Source organism: Herpailurus yagouaroundi, unplaced genomic scaffold (genome assembly GCF_014898765.1).
Source record: "Herpailurus yagouaroundi ecotype Mexico unplaced genomic scaffold, PumYag 100, whole genome shotgun sequence".
Lineage (NCBI taxonomy): Eukaryota > Metazoa > Chordata > Mammalia > Carnivora > Felidae > Herpailurus > Herpailurus yagouaroundi.
Genome location: NW_024412391.1, coordinates 37,272,188 through 37,292,867, shown reverse-complemented (window position 1 = coordinate 37,292,867; position 20,680 = coordinate 37,272,188). Strand labels below are relative to the sequence as shown.

At 36.3% G+C, this 20,680-nt stretch overlaps 1 protein-coding gene across 1 annotated transcript in view; it reads right to left on the bottom strand.

The window, feature by feature from the left end:
• Positions 1-1,861: 1,861 nt before the first annotated feature.
• The window catches only part of DPY19L2 (dpy-19 like 2), a 97,071-nt gene continuing 78,252 nt past the window's right edge, over positions 1,862-20,680 (bottom strand). The window contains exons 18-22 of the mRNA XM_040472275.1: positions 14,435-14,554; positions 13,344-13,518; positions 10,617-10,716; positions 9,151-9,276; positions 1,862-3,915 (exon numbers count right to left, since the gene is read on the bottom strand). Coding sequence (XP_040328209.1) covers positions 3,765-3,915; positions 9,151-9,276; positions 10,617-10,716; positions 13,344-13,518; positions 14,435-14,554 — 672 coding nt within the window. The 3' untranslated portion in view covers positions 1,862-3,764. The remainder of the gene's footprint in view (positions 3,916-9,150; positions 9,277-10,616; positions 10,717-13,343; positions 13,519-14,434; positions 14,555-20,680) is intronic.

Genomic DNA, 20,680 nt, shown 5'->3' with positions numbered 1-20,680 from the left:
TGGTACAAATGATAAACTATTTTAGACAGTTGACGCATGGTCTCCAGCCTACACAGTAGTAAGAATATACTAACTCATATGGCATCTTCATCAACATTACTAAACAGTGAAAAACTAAAAACTCACTAAAAACCAGTACCGTACAATCTCAGTGCTGAGCTGGACACATATAAATGTGGATGAATATAAAGAGGTGATACACAAAGGGAAATGCAACCATTTAACAAACATGAATAGGTACCCAACCTCAGAAACCAGGGAATTAGTGTGAATTAAAATAATAATGAATAACATTTCAGGTGTCACAAATTAGCACACTGACTTCTGGTGGTGTATATAATCCTTTTGCAAAGGTAATTTGAGGCAAACTGCATTGTAGACTTTAAGAGTATCCACATTTCTTGGCTGAAACTTAACTTTATGGAATCTATCCTACAGAAATAATTTGAAAATTAAAAAATCTTAAGGTACTAGGATATTCACTGTAGTGCTGTTCTACATATATACATACATGAAGTAGCAAGAGTGGAAATAGCTTGACAATGCTTAAGAGACATATTTATATACATGGTCTCTACACACCACACACACACACACACACACACACACACACACACACAGGGTATTATATAGTACTATGAAAATAGTCTCTGTAAAATACTTCCCTATGTATTGCATAAAGAAGAAAACATAAAAGTGTTTAAATTATGTTAAAAGAAGAAAACAAGCAAAATGTGCATCCCTGATAGTAAAGTTGGAAGAAAACAATGACACAATTGAGTTTGTTGAGTATTTCCCCCCTTCTTTCAAGTATCTTTATTCAAAATTAAAATTCTGAGTTTGCATTGCTTGTATAATAGACACCTATCAAGTGAAATACAATTTTTATTATTAAAATTAACATGAAAAGTACTGCATGCTTTTTGATGCGGCATCTGTTAGCGGCAAAAGAGTAGAAGACACAGCAGTCACTGATGCTGTAATCAGAAGATGGAGACATGGAAGACGGGGAGGATTGCCGTAGCTTGTGTGCAACTCACTTCTAGCCGTAGTTTCAAATGCATGTGCATAAATATGATCATCGGAAACTAAGGGAAACACTTCATTGCATTGGGGAAAATCTACCCATGACTCAACCCACAGTGTTCATGCACAGTCTTCACATTTCAAAGATATAAACGATTCAGTATATGCAGGTGAGAGGCCAATAGCATTATTTGTACAAAAGTAAGGCGTAGCCCAGTATTCCTCTTTATTGACAGAAAATAAAGGTAGAACTCTTTGAAATGTTGAGATGAAATAACCAACCATGTAACTTGATATTGCTAAGCTGGTTATTTGGTGAACGGGGAGAAGGAGCAATGGAACATTTTTGAGTGCACATCTGTAAGTGCCAAACACTTTACTACATTATCTTACATTATCTCATAATGATGCTACTGAGTGGGTAGTTTGGGCTCTCATTTACAGAACTGATTTACAGAGTCCGACTTACAGGTGAAGAAGCTGAAGTTCATAGTCATGTGACATGGCCAAGCTTAATTAGCACAGTGCCTGGCATATAGTAAGGGCTCAATAAATACCTTTTGAATGGACGGTAGGTGATATACCCAGTAAAAACAAATGCCAGGGTTTAAAATTAGACCTATCTGGTTACAAAGCCCACACTATTTCCTTCACAATACCCCGACTTCTGTGTGAGACGATGCAGAATTGTTTTTAAATGGCTAAGAAAGATCATTGCCAATGTAAACATGGTTAATAAATTTAGGAACCTATGATTTGTACCTTCATACCAGATTTATTTCAAGGTCAAAATGTATGCTTAGTAAAGGATGAGAAAAGATAGAAAACACACAGAGGATCTTCAAGGGCTTTTTTAATTCTTAAAAATATATAGTACATGAAAGTAACACAAATCCATATCAATACATTATATTTGCATGAAACATTTAATTAGTTAATATTGTTCTTCCCTGTTTTGGTTGTTGAATTCTACCAGCTTCTTTAAAAATATTTTTATGCCAATATCATCAAAAATGTGTTACTTTAATTTTATGAATGTCAGGTGCTATGTCTCTTTTCCTTCTTTGCCCTACACACCGAAAACTTATTTGAAAATGCTAAAATAGTAAAATGTTTTACTTTCTTAGCTGCTCTGCATCCTGTGTTAAAATATCTGACAACTATACAAGTTGAAAATAATAAATACATGTAAGTACACTTGTATAAAATATGTTATTAGGTAATACAGCTCTTCTTTTAAAAAGTTCTCCCAAAGTTTGAAAAATATTTCCTATGAAAACATCATCCAAAACGTATTTTAATTTTTACGAATGTTAGGTGTTAAGTCTCCCTTTTCTTTTTTGTCTCATACCTAGGCCCCAGTTACTTGAAAATACTGATAAAATGTGGTATGCTTTCTTAGCAGTATTGTAACCTGTATTAAATGAGGTATTTTACAATTATAAAAGTTGAAAAGTAATTTTATTCGTTTTCTTGAATATAATCTCCTACCTACCATACATGAACTAATCTATGGAATTAAGTCATTTGTTATCTCAACTGTAGAGGGCCAAGGACATAAGGGAATTACAAAGACTCTGAGATGATTAACTTAAAGCAGATAGATACTAAAATACTACAGATGTGGCATATTTACTATCAAGCACAGACAGTCTTTGCGTTTGGCAACATCTTCAAGATAACTATTTCCCACTGCCAAAGCACTGTTGTTGCATAGGTTTTATATTGGAGGAGAAGATTTATAAAAACATCAATGTCCTCATCTAAACCCAAACATAAATGAGGATTTAGAAATTTGTTATTACAAAAGATGGCGATTGGAAAGATAGTAATCGGAAAGAAAGACTATGTCCAATGAGCTACAGGGCTGTCAAGATGAAAATGCCTTTGCTTCATTTGGGATCTAGAATCTTAAAATCTCATATGACAAATTTAACTAGATTTTCTTTTCTGATTATGTTTAACCCCAAAAGTTGGTCATGTACCATAGCAATTTTTATTTTATCTGGATGTTAAAAGAAAAACCACTGGATTATAAAGATAGATTAATAACCTGTTGAACTTAGGTTGGGAACTAATCAATAGAAAATACCTATCTGGTTGGGTAAATAAATTTCAAGAGATACAAAACATTATAAAATAGGTTGTTATTAAAAATATTTAAACTGAAATGATAAAAAAAATATTAAAAGCTAATAAAGATCTTTCCTGAGGGTTAGTAAAAGCAAAAACAACCTTAACAGACACGTGGTTACACACAAATTTCCTCATGGAGGTAAAGAAGTTGTGATCAGAATCAGGATTTTATGGAAGTGTCTTTCAGAAACTGCATTAGTATATTCTAAGTGGTTTAAAGAGTTTCAGCTGGTACATGCTGGTACCAGAGAAAATCTGAAATAATTCACCTAGTTGGATGCAAAAGGACTTACATCTCCCCTTGATTTATTAAATCTCATTGTTCTTTTACATGTATTTTTCTTTAAAACTTTAAGATGGACATTCGTTTCTGCAGAATGAGATGATTTCGTCCTTTAAATAACAAGCTTAATAAGGCTGACATTCAATGGAAAACAATGAAACAATTTACCTTTTAGTAATCAGAATAACTAAAATATTTTTATCATCTTCTTTTTAAGGATCCCTTATTAAAGCTTGTGATTTTCTTTTAATGTAAATAAGCCAAAGTGATGGTTTTCTACACACCTCCTTGCATCACAGTGTGATAGGTAATCTCGTTGTCAGTTAACCTTTAACACTCTGTACATACTATTTTGAAATACTGTGGTGAAGTAGGGCCTCGGGTCCGTGAGCAAGACGCTACATAAGGGAGGATTAGCTGTATTGGAAGGGTCTTCCACATCCCAAATTTCCAGCATACTGCACCCAGGCCTAAAAAAAAAAAAAAAAAAAAGGCACATATATACCTATATTAAAAATGCATTCAGATACAGGGGAAATAGGTAAATTATAAAGTAGCTCCAAGTTTGTTAGAGACTAATTTATTTAATAAAGGTTTTAAAGCATCATTTAAAAAAAATATCAGTTCAACATTTAGAGATAAAAATGAAATTATGCTGCATTTTCCTGTTCCACTTAAGCAAATAATCAGTATATTATTAAGCCTACCAATAAAGGTCCAATATACATTCAGAAATACATATTTAAAAATTTATTTTCAAAATGAAATATAAATAGATATATTTTCAAAGTGGTGTCACCACCCAAGCATAAGGGCCATGAGTAGTAGGAGACAAATTAAAGGAGAGCTAATCTGATTCCTGATGAATTTCATATTTTTGAGCTTAATCTAACTTAGATTACCATGAAAACATATAGTCCAAGGTGAGGAAAGAAAGCTCTTGCCAGATTTGTTTTCTTCAACCCTTTCCTATTTGGGGTGGCTCTATGATTCAACTGCCTGGGATAATATTTCCCACTAGAGAATAACCCCACATGAGAGTCAGTAAAGGGAAGAAGTCAGACGAAATTGACTTTAAAAAAAAAATTGTTAAGTTTATTTATTTTGAAAGAGAGAAAAACAGAGCACATGAGTGGGGGGGGGGGGGGGAGGGAGAGAGAGAGAGAAAGAGAGAAAGAGACAGAATCCCAAGCAGGTCCTGTGCTGTCAGCACAGAGCCTGATGTGGGGCTTGAACTCATGAACCGTGATACTATAATCTGAGCCAAAGTCAAGAGCTGGATGCTTAACAGACTGAGCCACCCGGGCACCCCAAATTGACTTTTATTTTTCAATAGCTATATTGTATACAATTTATATACAATAAAATGTACCCATTTTATGAGTAAAGTTTGATAAATATGGGCAAATATGTATAGGTGTGTAAGCACCACCATAATCGTAATACAGAAAATCCCCAGCACTGAAACAAGTTCCCTTGAGCCCTTCTGCAGTCAGTGCTCTCGCCCAAACTTAGCCCAGGTAAACACTGATCTTCTTTCTGCAATATAGTTTTGCCTTTTCTAGAATATTCTAGATATTTATATTCACTACAGCTTTTATGTGTTACGTGATAACAATTCCATCCCTTTTCTTTCAATCTATACATGTATTTGTACTTAAAATGCATGTCTTAACGGGCAGCACATAGTTGGATTTTGCTTTTGTATTCAGTCTACTACTAATCTCTGCCTTTTGATTTGAGTGTTCAGTCACATTCTTATTTGTGATTACTAAACATTGTTTGATTTAGGTTTGAAGGTCACAAATTCAGAGAAGTTCTTCAAGAGCAAATTTTTCTCAAGTTTCTCCCTGCTTTTGTGTCACTTTCTAGAGACTTCAAATAGTTGTTTTTAATACCATTAAACCTAACTTTGCATGCATCCTGTTAACTGAAGCATCTGCATATTGGAACTATGTCCTTGCTTTGAGTAGTGCCATGGTAACTCTTAGAGGACACAGTTCCAATACACATCAGTTAACATGACGCTGAGCTCCATGGAACCATGCAAAGCAAGAACACAGCTTTGACATGCTCAAGTTTCACCTAATATAGTACCATGCAAAGTGAAGAGTACCTGTGTTTTCACCCGATTCTTATAACTGTAATATCTGTGAGCATTAACTCAACCTTTTCCTGCCAATATTAACTGAACTCCTTCCAAAACTGGTTTCTTATGGGTCTTATGTTCAATTTCTTAGGGCCTTAGACAGACTAATAACTCCTAAATCCAGTTTGCCCAAACTAGAAAATCCAATTCGCACTTTTCATTATTTTCCTTAAATGTCACACAGCCTTAGGGCTTTCAGGTAAGGAGTATGTGATACTTAATAGAACAGAGTTGTGAAGAAAAGCAAAAGCAGCCAATTTTGTAAAAAGATTGCCTTGAGAGAAAATGTGCTATTCCTTCTTTACAACTTATTCCTTCCGTTCTCAGAAGGTTATTAGTGATAGCTGTAAAAATATTTTTCTAAGTACCAGAATTTTAGAAGAGTTCTTCTTTGCATAAATATTTACTTGTATATTTAGAGTAAGTTGTTTACATAATTACATAAGTAAAAACACACAGATCTCAGTGTACAGCTCCATGAGCTTTGACAAATGCATCCACCCATATAAAAAACATGTCAATCAAGATAATGAACACTGTCATTCTTCTAGGAAAAAGAAAAAAAGTTCTTGAATCCCTTTACAGAGTATTCCCACCACCACCTCCACCCCCTGCTCCACCATAACCAACTGCTATTCTGGTTTTTATTCCCATGAGTTTTGCATATTTTCAACTTGATAAAATGGAATCTCATAGTAGGTGCTCTTCTGTGTTTGGCGTCTTTCACTCAGTATGTTTTTGAGATTCATCCTTTTTACAATTCAGTAGTTTGTTCCTTTTCATTGCTGAGTAGCATTCCAGTGTATGAACATACTACAGCATGTTTATTCATTTTTCTCTTGATAGTTGGGTTGTTTCCAGTTTGAGATATTATGAATAAAGCTCCTATAACATCCTCTATGGATATTTTCATGTCCCTTGTTTAAATTCCAAGGAGTAGAATTGCTGAGTAATAGGCCAGAGATATGCTTACATTTTTATAAGAAGCCTCCAAATACTTCTTCAAAGTGGTTGTATCATTTTTACTCCCATTGGCAATGTGGGAGATTTCTAGCATCCTTGCCAATATTTGGTACTTTTGTTAAGATTTTATCTGTTCTATAGTATATGTTACGGTATCCCACTGTGGTTTTAATTTGCATGTCCCTGAACACTGACAATATTGAGCATCTTTTCATGTACTTACTATTCACATATTTTCTTTCGTGAATTATGTCTGTCCAAGTCTTTTGTCCATTTTCAATTGTGCTATAAATGTATTATTTTATAAAATTTCTTCATACACAAAATATGTGTCTCCTTCATCAGATACATGCTCTGCAAATATTGTCTCCCAGTCTATGGCTTGGCTTTTCATTTTCCTAACAATATCTTTTGAGGAAAAGATTTCAATTTTGATGTGAACGATTTATTCATTTTTAAATAATGGATAGTGATCTGTATTCCAAGAAATCTTTTAATTTTAACTTTTACATTTAGTTCTGCAATCCATGTCAAGTTAATTTTTGTGTATGGGGTAGTATGGGTCATGGTTCACTTTTTCTTTGATACAGATATCCAGTTAGATCAGCAACATTGTTGAAAACACCTGGTTTTGCATTCAAGAAAAAAAAATACTGTTTTAAAATTTTCTCTGCATTTTTTCTTTGATCCGTAAGTTATCCATAAGTTTACTGCCTTATTTCCAAATATGTATGGATTGACTAGATACCTATATTTAGATTTCTAATTATTAATTTCTAACTTAATTCTGTAGGACTTCAAATCTTCTAAACATATTGAAGCCATTTTTATGGCCCAGCATGTGTTTTCTCTTGATGAAAATTCCATGTGCCCTTTAAAAGAATGTGTATTCTGCAGAATATATCTTCCTGTACTGTTCTATAAGAGTCAATTAGGGGCGCCTGGGTGGCGCAGTCGGTTAAGCGTCTGACTTCAGCCAGGTCACGATCTCGCGGTCCGTGAGTTCGAGCCCCGCGTCGGGCTCTGGGCTGATGGCTCGGAGCCTGGAGCCTGTTTCCGATTCTGTGTCTCCCTCTCTCTCTGCCCCTCCCCCATTCATGCTCTGTCTCTCTTTGTCCCAAAAATAAATGTTGAAAAAAAATTAAAAAAAAAAAAAAAAAAGAGTCAATTAGGTCAGGCTATTTGATACTTTTTGTTGTTTCTATCTTTCAATCCTTACACTCTTTTTATCTAATTTTCTTAGTAGAGAAAGTTAACATTTCCAGCTATGATTAAAAATTTGCTTATTTTTTCTTTTAATTATGCATATTTCTGTTTTGTGCACTTTGAAGCTCTGTTTAGATGCATACATTTTAATTTTTTTTAACATTTATTTATTTTTGAGACAGAGAGAGAGCATGAACAGGGAAGGGTCAGAGAAAGAGGGAGACACAGAATCTGAAACAGGCTCCAGGCTCTGAGCTGTCAGCACAGAGCCCGATGCGGGGCTCGAGCCCACGGACCGCGAGATCATGACCTGAGCCGAAGTCGGACACTCAACCGACTGAGCCACCCAGGCGCCCCTAGATGCATACATTTTAGAACTGTTACATATTTTTGATGATGAACTAATTCTTTTGACATTATAAAATGTCCATCTTTATCTGTGGTAATATGCCTTGTCCTGAAGTCTACTTTGTCTTATTAAATTTTAAATTAATGGATGTACACATACATTATGTTTCTGCTTCTTTTACAAGATGCCATTTCTTCCTAGATATATTTATTAGATATTAAAACTAGATGAAAAATTAGCTACTAAACTTGTGAACCTAGCTCTTCAAAAATGTTCTATGGTTGAATTCCTAATTACCTACAGGAGAAATGAAAATTCTTATTTGTTAGGCCTAATATGGCAAAGAACCTCTTAAGTCAAGGAATCTAAAAAAGGCCTCAAGATAACCTATTAGAATTTTGTCATTTCTAGAAACTATACTTAAGAATGTTTTTTTACTCTTTTCTCTTGAGTTATCTGAAACTTTTTTCATAAGTCTTATAAATTTAATGTTATCCACTTGTAATAACAGAATGCTACTGTCTCTATTGCTGTAAATTCAAATCTTTATTTCACACATCTAATAAAAATTATCATTAAGAATTTCAAACACTATGAAAGAAAGCTACATTATGATGCTAAATTTAAATGAAAAAATCTGGAAGCTAAAACACACTATAGTTTTTAAATGATATTTACTTTTCTACATGAAATGATTTTAAATGCAATAGTGTTTTTTTTTAAGTTTATTTATTTTGAGAGAAAGAGAGAGAGAGAGAGCGAGCAGGAGAGGGGCAGAGAGAGCGGGAAAGAGAGAATCGGAAGCAGGCTCCACACTGTCATGGGGCTTGATCCCAAGAACCATGAGATCATGACCTGAGTAGAAGTCAACTGTTACACGCTTAACTGACTAAGCCCCCCAGGCACCCCTCCCACAATAGTATTTCAGTGGAATTTGTTTAGAATAAAAATTCTTAAAGAATCACAACTACTATAATAAAGTAAAACAGTTGTGGCTTAAAAATATTCCATATTGTATAGCACAGGGCTCATACTCACTTAGTTCTCACAACACACCATGCCTCTTCCAAGACGTAATAATTCACATGTAATGCCAACAATTTATCTCTCACTTCTTTTGCAGATTTTCGACTATATGTGGAATAAACTATTTTTGTCCGGGCCCTTTACATTCAAAACACAAGTTAAATGTTTTAAAATAAATTAGAATAGACTAGAGAAATTTTGCTAGCAAATCAAAATCTTAATACTCACTGTATAGAGCATTCATATATTTGACCTCAAGCAGCATGAATGTTTTGGGGATAGCATAGATTATTTTTGGATAGCAGTTTCCACATTCCTACTTAATTGTGCATGTGCTAAACCTTACAGTGGTTGGAATTTTGTATATACTGCTTGTTAGTGCTTACTGGAACGGGCAGATATAAACTGGTTTAGAGTCTAGAGCTGGGTAGCAGGATAATAGTTCAGGATAAAAAATTTGCTTTGTATAATGCATAAAATAATTAATCTGCTCATGGAACACATTCAGATAGAGGCTGAACGAGTGGAAACGTTTCAACAGATAATTTCATCTGTAGAAGCTCTGAAAAGCATTTGAATTGAAGTTGAAATGTAGCCAATCCAACATTGAGATAGAGGACATCTAGTGTAACAGTCAGGTAGAGAAAATATCTTAATGGAAGTGTGAGAAACTGGATTATTTACCAAAATTTGGTACGAAAGATGATTTGGCCTTAAACAGGTGTTTTTATGAAATCCTGAACAATTATTTATGCATTGGGAATTTCTTAAAATTTCAAGCATATGGGATGTCCAATGTCCACAACCAGACATAAAACTTTAAATAATTTAAAATGTTACCTCTAACAATAGGCCAAAGATGCATTAACAGGAAAAGATTACCCTGACAATTACTAAAATGATTAAAATAATTTTTAAAGTCAGTTATTGAAGGAAAACAAAACTTTCACACCTCAGTAAAAACCTGAGTTCTCATAACTGGCTAACAAAAAAACACCCTAAATGTTCATAAGTGCATATAGTATATAGCAAATTTCATATATATTTTTTTTTGTTTTTAAAAAAAACTGGGTATAGACCACCAATAAGAGGAAGAATGGTTTCTTAAATCAGGCAGAGGGGCTTGTGGAGTCCAGAGCAAGGGCTAGCCAACTACGCCCATGGGCCAGACCCATCCCATCTGCCATGACTAGTACTTAGCAGTTCTACTTCAACAGAGACACACATGCAGGCTAGTCATGTGACATCTTCACTCTGAGAAAAATTAACCTTTTTCCTTTTTTTCAGAGGTTTATTAAACATCCTTTAGAGTCAACAGGCACATAATTATACTTTCTGGATGGTTATTACACATTTTTCAACTACCATCATGAGTATGAAGATGAGAACATATGCATGTGTATAAAACCTTCCCTATTTCTAAGAGCTGATATAAGTTGTAAGCGTGTCTAGTTGAAACATTTCAATCAGTTGCCAACCTCAAGTCTGCATCCTCATAATGCAGATGATTCACAATGGGGTGAAGGGTAGACAGCTTGACACTGGCCATTGTAGGCATGGCACCGGCAAAAACAGCATCTGGAAAGCAAGAATATATTCCTTAATGCCATATTTTAAAGAGAACAAAGGTTCTTTTTCATCTATAATATTTGAACTCAAATTAAGAATACAAAATACATTTAAATAATCATCACTGGCACCGTTCTTATTCTTTGCTCAATATTGTCGACTATAATAGGAACCAACTTTGTTATCTCTGCGCGAGGAACTGTGTGAAATATTTTTACTAGGATTAAAAAAATCTAGCTCGCACAACTCCATAAAGTGGGCTATAGGTTATTCTTGTTTTGTAAATGAGGAAACAGACATCACAGGGGAGAGTGACCGGCCCAAGACCACACACCTCGGCAGTGTCCGAGCCCACCCTCTTAGCTGCTTCACTACAGCCTCCTGCCATGGTCAAGCTCAAGGTAAAGATGATACTACAAAATTTCATATCTCGTCCTGATAATCTGAAATGTTAAGAACTGAGAGACTGTTACAAAGGGCAAGTCTCATGCTACATTTTTTAAAATGACCTTCATGGGCTGTGAACTGTAGTTTCTTGGAAGACAAAAAGACCAAATGCTGACCTCCTGGCACTGTTGTATAATACATTATTATATAATTTTGAAGGTTATTATCATTTTTAATCAGCATAATAAAATCACTAATAAGAACAAGACAGGTCATTCAGGTCTACTGTAAATAACTGTTCGCTTGCAAATATAGTAAGTATTCTAAAAGTAACGTCAAAAGAAAATCTCTACATAGGAATTAAATTTGCAAATATTTAAGTCAACCAATATAGAAATGTGTATTTATTATCACAAGATTCAATAATTAATGATGGAAAGCTCTTAGGCCAGAGCAGTGGTTCTCAACCAGAGATGATTTTGTTTCCGAGAGACACATGTGGTCAACTTCCGGAGACATTTTTGGTTGGCTCGCTGTGCGGGACAGAGGTGCTACTGGCAACTAGTGGGTAGGAGGAAGGGATGCTGCTAAAACTCTGTGATGCACAGGACACTCCCTAACATCAATAGTGTCAAGGCGGAGAAAACCTGGGCTAGAGGGACCCAAAGCCCAGGGCCACAGTTATCAGGAGGACACGAGGCAGGCCTGCTCAGCAAGAGCTGTAATCACCGAAGAACAACGATCTGTGGCAGAGATGGGGAGAAATGCTCTATATACTCTTCACTCGAGGTGGTGAGATAAATATGAACACGGTGGGGGAAAGAATATGATATTTTCCTATATGTATACTGAAGTTTCCACATATACTCGACTGACCATATTAGAAAAAAGATCCCTTCTGACTTGACAGAGTCTCACTAATACATGACTTGGTGATTAGACCATGGGCTGGATTTCAGTTCTCACTTGTCCTCTCAACTGAGCACAGTGCACAATCTATACAACCCTACATGGGGGACCTGAACGTAAGCACTAGTCTCACCCATACTATAGAGCATCATGCTGATTTTAATACACATGTGGTAACCATAAAAGAACTCATAATATGAGGATGAAAAAAAGACTTATAAGAAGATCAAAGAAGACACAGCTAAAACTGAGGTGGGAGTCTGTGAGAGTTATCTTAGAAGAAGTTGCCAAAGGTAGGTCCTTTCTGCCAGGAACCCAAGATGAACACTGGAACAAAGAAAGACACACTTCAAGATTGAGAAAGTAGGTACCCGGCAAAGCTTGGGAAAAATATCTAACTGGGAAGGGATAAGGGAGAGTAAAGGGAGTGCCTACACTTGGTACTCCTATAGGGAAAATTCACAAAAGGATTAATTTAAAAATTCTGATTAAATCGTCCTGGCAGCTATCGGCAATTTAGGTACTGTCACCTCTGAAAACCAACTATCTGAGCTGAAGCTTGTAAAACTTACTTAAATGATGTCTAATTAGTAAAATGGCAACTGTCAAATAAATGATAAGAGGAAACTGACCCAAGGAGTCACAGGATGAATTTAAAGAAGCCATAGTGAACAACTAGTGCCAGAAAAAATTACTAAATACCAAAAATAGTTTGGGACAAGATTATAGATTAGTTATAGAAAATACCGTAGAAAACACTAATTCTCTGGAAAGGTTTTTCAACATGAAATAAATAACTTTGCTTGAGGTGGTTCTGGATAAAGATAGGAAGAAAAAAAGGTAAGCTAAAAATGATATTTTAGAGTATTTAAAAGTAGGATTTATACTCAACTCCTTGAAATGATTTAGTGAAGAAAAAAGAATATCTGAGATTTTAACTCTTCTTGTGCGCAACTGGTTTTACAGAGTTGGATCAGACAGGCAGCACTGACTGAAGTGGAGAAGGAGTGCTGTTGACATTCCCATGGTCAGAAGTACCTTTTCCAATGGCCTGTAACTAGGTGTGGAATTTTGTTATTAAAGATTTCTTTATACAATAATGATCTCAGAGTTATAATATATAACTGTGAACAATCATTAATTCCCCATGTTGATTAAAATTCCTGAGTTATCTAGGAGGCATTTAAAGAGGGCACACAATTGTTTTTTGAAAGGGTTTGATTTGGTGGATGCTGCAATTAGCATGCTCGAAATCTGTGAGTGTATAAATGTCACCATGTGTGTGTATTTTTAAATGTGTGTATATTACTAACTATACATATAACTAGACAGCTACATACCTGGTCTCGTATTGTATTTGATCCATTGTATCAGTTCTTCCTGAGGCAAATTATTAAATTCTCCTATTATGCTCCATTGATTATGGAGGTTTGCACAACCCTGTATTGACATCACTACTAGAATGCCAAAGATAACACTCTCAAAGCGAACTCTGCAAAAAACCCAGCCAAAGAGCTGAAATGAAAGAAACCAGTTATTTTTAATCTTATATGAAGAGTGCTATAGGGCAATAAGAAACTCTCACCTTGCTACTTTAACCAAGGTGGGTTACCATTTGATATGATCAATGCACTAATAATATACAGAACTGCCATCACCTATTGTTTACACATAGTAAATATTTTGGAATTACAGGGCCACTAAAAATGGAACTTTCTTTCCTCTCAAAAGAATTAAGGCAGAAATACACCTTACCCTTCTAGTACTGATTTACTACCAAGGATTAAGATCAGTAAATCACAAAATAATGGAACATCCTCGAACTAAATCCTGTAACATCCGCCTTTCACAGGGCGGGGAGGGGGGCGGTCATCTATGGAAACCCCACTAGTAGAAACACATATTCCTCCTGGAAAAATAAGCATTATGATATTCTAAGACAAGACTCTTATCATCAAAGCTAAGTAAGATGTTTCTAGAAGTGCACTGGTCCCCAAATTCTAGCTACTTTGTATATAATGGTAACAGAACTCCCAAACTGACAACTTTCCCTAGGGGTCCTTGGAGCCAAACGGGACAATACTAGAGAAATTCACCTGTATCTACTCTAGTATTAGAACATTTGAGGACAGTTTTGATGCGTCAAGAAACTCTTGCACAGACCTGAACTCTAAAAAACTATGTGGACAGAATACTAACCAGAGGGGAAAGTGTGCCTCCTCAGTTGTCATAAAAGTATTGGTTAAAATCTAAGAATTATTTTCAAAGCTACTCAAAGTTGCTTTTGTTATTCAGAGTTAATCATGAAATAACATTTTAAATAATTTAAAGCAAGTTTTCTTATGTTTTGGATTACTCAGCAAAGCCATGGCAACTACCCTGCTGTTACTATAGTTACTACAGTACAGTTACACAAGGATGAATGCCTTACCCGTCGAGAGCACACCAAGGAAGCTACAACACACATGTGAGGTGTTAGAAACAACTTCAGCCTCATAATTAAAATGGCAAGGACAGTGAACGCTAACAGTTGCAATGTGTGAAAAATCAGCTGTAAAAACAAAAAAAAAATGACAATTTCACTTTATATATTTTTAAATAATTATAAAATATATTAAAACTATTATCATTTGCTAGGATAAGGATCTTTTAATTGAGTTATAAGTCTGTTAATATTTATTAATTCATTCAACAAGATTTATCAAATGCCTATTATATGCCAGGTACTGTTCTGGGGGCTCTGGATACAGCAGTGAACCAAACAACAGTGAGGCACTGCTGCCCTTGGGAGGCTTACATTTTAGAACATTTATTAAGGAGAAACAAACATGGTCATAGCAACTAAATGGATCCATTACAGAGTCTATTAGAAAGTGGTAAGTTCAGTGGAGAAGAGACTGGACCAAGGAAAGGAGACTGGGAGGACACGGCGTGGAGCGAGGCCCCAGGTGGGAGCAGTTGAGACTGCAAGTGGGATCATCAGGGTGGGCCTCATGGGAGAGGTGGTATTTGAACAAGACCCACAAAAGGTGAAGGAGTGAGCCACAGACACATACAAACATGCGGTGCTTCACAAACTTGTGTGTCATTCAGTCACATAGCAAAACAATTTTGTTAAAGTAGTGGAATTACATATATCAATATTTGTACTGATTAGGACTCCCCATTTTTATTAAGATGGGGTCCTACTGAGCAGAGGTTTTAGACAAAACTTTTCTAACAGACATATTCATAAAATATCAACCGATTCTTCACTAGAAAAACAATGCAACCGAAAGTGGAAACTGAATATTCATGTTCTAATTTTCAAATTAAATATTAAAGATAGCCTCATCTATAAAATTGAAAAATATTAAATCAATGCTGAGTGTTAGAGAAGATGCCACGAAACATACACTGAAATAATTAATTGGTACATTTCTGTAATTTGGCAATATTTATCAAGACACTACTAAGGAGCCAACCCCCCTGAGTTAAATTTCCATTCTAACCTAAGGGAATAATCAAGACAAAAAATGCTTCTACAAAGATGATCATTGAAGTGAATTTTTAGCAGCAAAAATAGAAACAATCTATGTGATCAATATAGAGAAGTAAATCACCACACTTACCACATGTATAGAGCCATTAAAGATTACATGTTAGAAAATTATATAATGGCATGGAGAAGTTTCAGTGTGTATAAAATTATGTACGTACAAAATATTAATTTTGTGAAAAACATTCATGTGTATGTATGTGTACATATATGTATACACACACATATATGTATATATCACAGACACATATATATGTGTGTGTGTGTATATATATATATATATACACATATATATACCCACACACACACATACACACACGCATGGGGGGGTAGGGAGGAAGGCTATAAAAATATATACCTAAAAAGTGAACAGAGGTTATTCCTGAATGGGGATTTTCCTGAACTTTCTAAAATTTTTAAAATGTTATTTTTATATTTAGAAATATATAATTTATATACAAAACAGAATGCAAAACTGTGCCCAAAGCTGTATTTTTTTCCTTTTTCAGTAAAGATGTTTAAAAATGGAATTTGCTAATTTTTTCATAATTCTTCAACCCAAAGCTGGAACGTGGAAGACTTATTTCAAAATCAACCCTTCAGGAGCACTTCGGTGGCTCAGTAGGTTGAGGGTCTGACTTTGGCTCCAGTAGTGATTTCAAGCCCCACATAGGGCTCACTGTTGTCAGGGTGGAGCGTGCTTCAAATTCTCTATCCCACTATCTTTCTGCCCCTCCCCTACTCACACTATCTCTCAAAACTTAACATTAAAAAAAAAATCAATCCTTCATTTTTTTTGGTTAAATTATTTATTTTTAAATTTTTTTTTTAAATTTTTTTTTCAACGTTTTTTATTTATTTTTGGGACAGAGAGAGACAGAGCATGAACGGGGGAGGGGCAGAGAGAGAGGGAGACACAGAATCGGAAACAGGCTCCAGGCTCTGAGCCATCAGCCCAGAGCCCGACGCGGGGCTCAAACTCACGGACCGCGAGATCGTGACCTGGCTGAAGTCGGACGCTTAACCGACCGCGCCACCCAGGCGCCCCTATTTTTAAATTTTTTAAAAATTATTTTTGACAGGAAGTGCCAGTGAGGAGGGGCAGAGAGGGGTGGAGGGAAAGAGGATCTGAAGATACTCAGTACTGACAGTACAGCACCCAACACAGGGCTTGAACTCACAAACCATGAGGTCATGATCCACGCTCAAGTCCGCTGCTCAACCAACTGAGCCACCCAGGTGCCCCCTTCATTTTTCTTTAGTCAAACTCCTCTTTAGACAAAATCATGGACATGATGTGGAGAGAACAAAAGACATCATCGTATTTCATACCCGAATAGGTCCTTTTGTTTAGGACCATTAAATCACAGATTGGTAGATTACAGGGGCCATCTTCTTTAATCATCTATCCAAACTAGAGATCTCTTCTATAAATCTAAGAACTGGGTATTCACTAATTCCTGAAAAGGAATATGCCAAAGGGAGTTCCTGTTATAATTATGGATAGCTGAAAATGTTAGAAAATCTTTTCTAAAACTGAACCAGTGTCTCCAGTAATTTCCACATCTCTGCAACTACACAAAATTAGTCTAAACCCATTCACACATGACAGTTCTCTATTATCCAAATACTGTAATCATGACTTTGCACTAACCCCACCTTTACCCTTAGAAAGCTTTCTAGTTTTAAGCAAAATATTCAGAAACTTGGATCACTGTTCTGTATTGCCACAATTCTGGTTCCCTTGCTCTGGACATGGTACAAACTACCCATGTTTTTGTTAAAATGTGGCATCTAGAAATAGACTACCATAGATATGGTCTAATTAATGCAAGTACACATGACTTCTCCCAATATGCCTTCCTTTGGTTATTCTGAGCCACAGATGAGACTATCATGGTCTCTCCTAAATCCCATCACTTCTACTTTATTTTTCCATCATTTCTTCTTAGGACCAACTTCTCATGTGACCAAAATTAATCCAAAGTAATAATTCTTCTTGACTTTCCTCTATCATCTAAAGGCTGAAAGGACTTTGCTTTCATGGGGAGACCTGAAAGATCCCTACCATTTCCTTATCTTCCCTGCATACTGCTTTTTGTGGGTGCATGACATAGAACAGCCATCCCAAATGGCACCACTTATGTTTATTTTTTATTGTCATCCACACGCTCCAACCACTCTTCTACTCACAGGCTACTGACTTTCTATGGAGCTCTCTTGCCAGTTATTTGACCTTCTAAACTATCAAATAGCTTTCTTTTTAACTACCAAATGGAAGACAGAAGGTTACAGTCAAAAAGTACAATTCAGGAGGCACCTGGGTGTCTCAGTTGGTAAAGTATCTGACTGGCTCAGTTCATGATCTTATGGTTTGTGGGTTTGAGCCCCACGTCAGGTTTTGTGCTAACAGCTCAGGGCCTGGAGCCTGCTTCAGATTCTCTGTCTCTCTCTCTCTGTGCCCCTCCCTGACTCATGCTCTGTCTCTCAAAAATGATAAATGTTAAAAAAATTAAAAAGTACAGTTCAGGTGTGCCTGGGTGGCTTAGTCAGTTAAGCATCTGACTCTTGATCTTGGCTCAGATCATGATCTCACAGTTTGTGAGTTCAAGCTCTTCATCCGGCTTTGTGCTGGGGGTATGGGGCCATCCCTCTCTCCGCCCCTCCCCCGGCTCTTTCTCTCTCTCAAAATAAATAAACTTAAAAAAAAAAAAAGTACAGTCCAAAAATCTGTACTATATGTACAGTGTTGTCAATTCGTTAGTACTTCTGTCCACATAAAAAACTAGGAAAATCCTCACAACATCTTTTAGAGGCTGGAAACAAGGAAAGAAGAGAAGCCCAGCAAACTGTTCACTACCCATCTTTGGAGTAAGTGAGCCAACTGGGTAAAGTGTGAAGTAGCAGCTACCAAGCACAAAGAAAACAAAGACTAAGTACGGAAGGCCAGTCCAAGTGGCAGATTGTCCTGGTCAAAACTACCTGCCACAACAATGTAAAAATGTCTTGAGAACATGGTAGGGATGCCCTTCACCGGCACAGACAAACAGAGGGCAGACAAAAGGTCCAAAAGGCACACAAATTTAAAAGTGGGAATTTACACAGCGTTTAACTTATACTAGGCATTATTCTAAGTATCTTACATGGAACTCATTTAATCCCATAGCCACCACATGAGCTAAGTGCTGTTATTACTGCTGTTGTTTTGGTTCTTCCCAAAAAGATGTAAAGTAACTTGGCTAAGATCACAAAGCCAGTAAATGGAAGAACAAGGATGTGAGGCCAGCCAGATCCTAGGTCTGTGTCTTTAACCACTGTACTTCCTCTCCAAACAATACACTATCAACCACATGGTTCTGTTAGTCCAGGGACACAGACTTGTACAGACCCCAACATATATCACTCAATCCATTTCTTCAAAAGAAGTAATTCTCCCCCCAATTCTGTATTACTTCACTCCTTCAATAGGATACCTCTATATTGGTTCAGACAGCTTCAGCTGTATGTCACAAAAAACTCTCTGGCTGGCTGTAGAAAAACTTTACTTATGATAAAAAACACAAACTCAACGTACTTAAAATATAAAGAATCAAATATAAACTAATGAAATTGGTTAGGGATTGGGAAAAGAGTGAAGGCTGATACAGGACTGGCCATCATGGACAAAAGGAGGTATGAGTGGGTCAAAAGAATATTCAGGATTGAACACCCTCAGTGTTATCCCTCCCTCGCCTATCTTCACAGTAGCTCCTCATTGATACTATAACATTCTGGCAATAAATATTGTTTCTAACTCTTTCCCCTCTTTTTCTTTCCTGCGAATTACTAGGTACTCCACCAATTTCTAAGCCCATAAAATAGAAAAATTGGTTAAAAGAAACCAACTTATGAAATAAATAAAACACAGATAAATACATTAAATTGGGAGGAAAAAATCACCACAGAATCCTTTCATCTAACAAAGTTTGCCAATTATCATGACACTACAGAGGTAACCCAGGGATTTATTTAATGAGGTGAAGGTTGTGGACTGCCCCGGATTCAGAGGGTTGGCACAAAGCAAGGAATATACTCTCTTTAGTTTAAAAAAATTAACAGATTTGCTATCACTATCTTTTAGCCTGCTTGACTTCTGATTGCCTTTTAAAAAGCTATCCTCTCTTATGTGAGTTCGAGCCCCGCATCGGGCTCTGTGCTGACTGCTCAGAGCCTGGAGCCTGTTTCAGTTTCTGTGTCTCCCTCTCTCTCTGACCCTCCCCCGTTCATGCTCTGTCTCTCTCTGTCTCAAAAATAAATAAACGTTAAAAAAATAAAAAAATAAATAAAAAGCTATCCTCTCTACTGCCAACAGGGCGAAAATATCTACAACTCAGATCTGACTATACCACCTCTCCTAAACAATAAAGTCCAGGAGACAGTCCAGTGTCTTTGCATACAAAATCACCAGAGTCTGAACCTGGGTCGTTTCCTGCTACTTCTTGCCTTCTCCATGCATCAGCAATACTGATTTGCCTGCAGCTCTGAACATAACTTACTACTTTATGGCTTCCTTATACACGCACATGCTTTGACCTTGGAAAACTCCTCCTCTAAGGTCATTAATAAAATCTTTCCCTAACTACCCCTATCTCCTCCACACAGATTTAATCACTTCTTCTGCACTACTGGTCTATCTACTTCCTCCGTCATGGCACATATAATGAGGTGTTCACGTTGCTTATCTTCCTCCACTATACATTAAATTCCATGAATGCACAGACCTGGTGTACAGGTGCACATAATAAAGATTGAGCAGATTAGTATACAGAGTTAACAGAAAAAATTAAAATGGGTAAAAAAAAGATAAATGGAGAAACGAAAGACAAGAAGAAAGCAAAAGAAATGTGAAAAATGAGGGCAGAAAATTAAGGAATACTGTGTTTCTAAAAAGAGGTGGATTTTATTTTTTTTATTTTGCTATTTAAGTTTATTTATCTATTTTGAGAGAGCGAGTAGGGGAGGGGTGGAGAGAGAGGGAGTGAGCAAGAAACCCAAGCGGCAACAGCGTGGAGCCCAATGTGGGGCTCAAACCTATGAGCTGTGAGATCATGCATGACCTGAGCCGAAACCAAGAGTCAGATGCTTAATGGACTGAGCCAT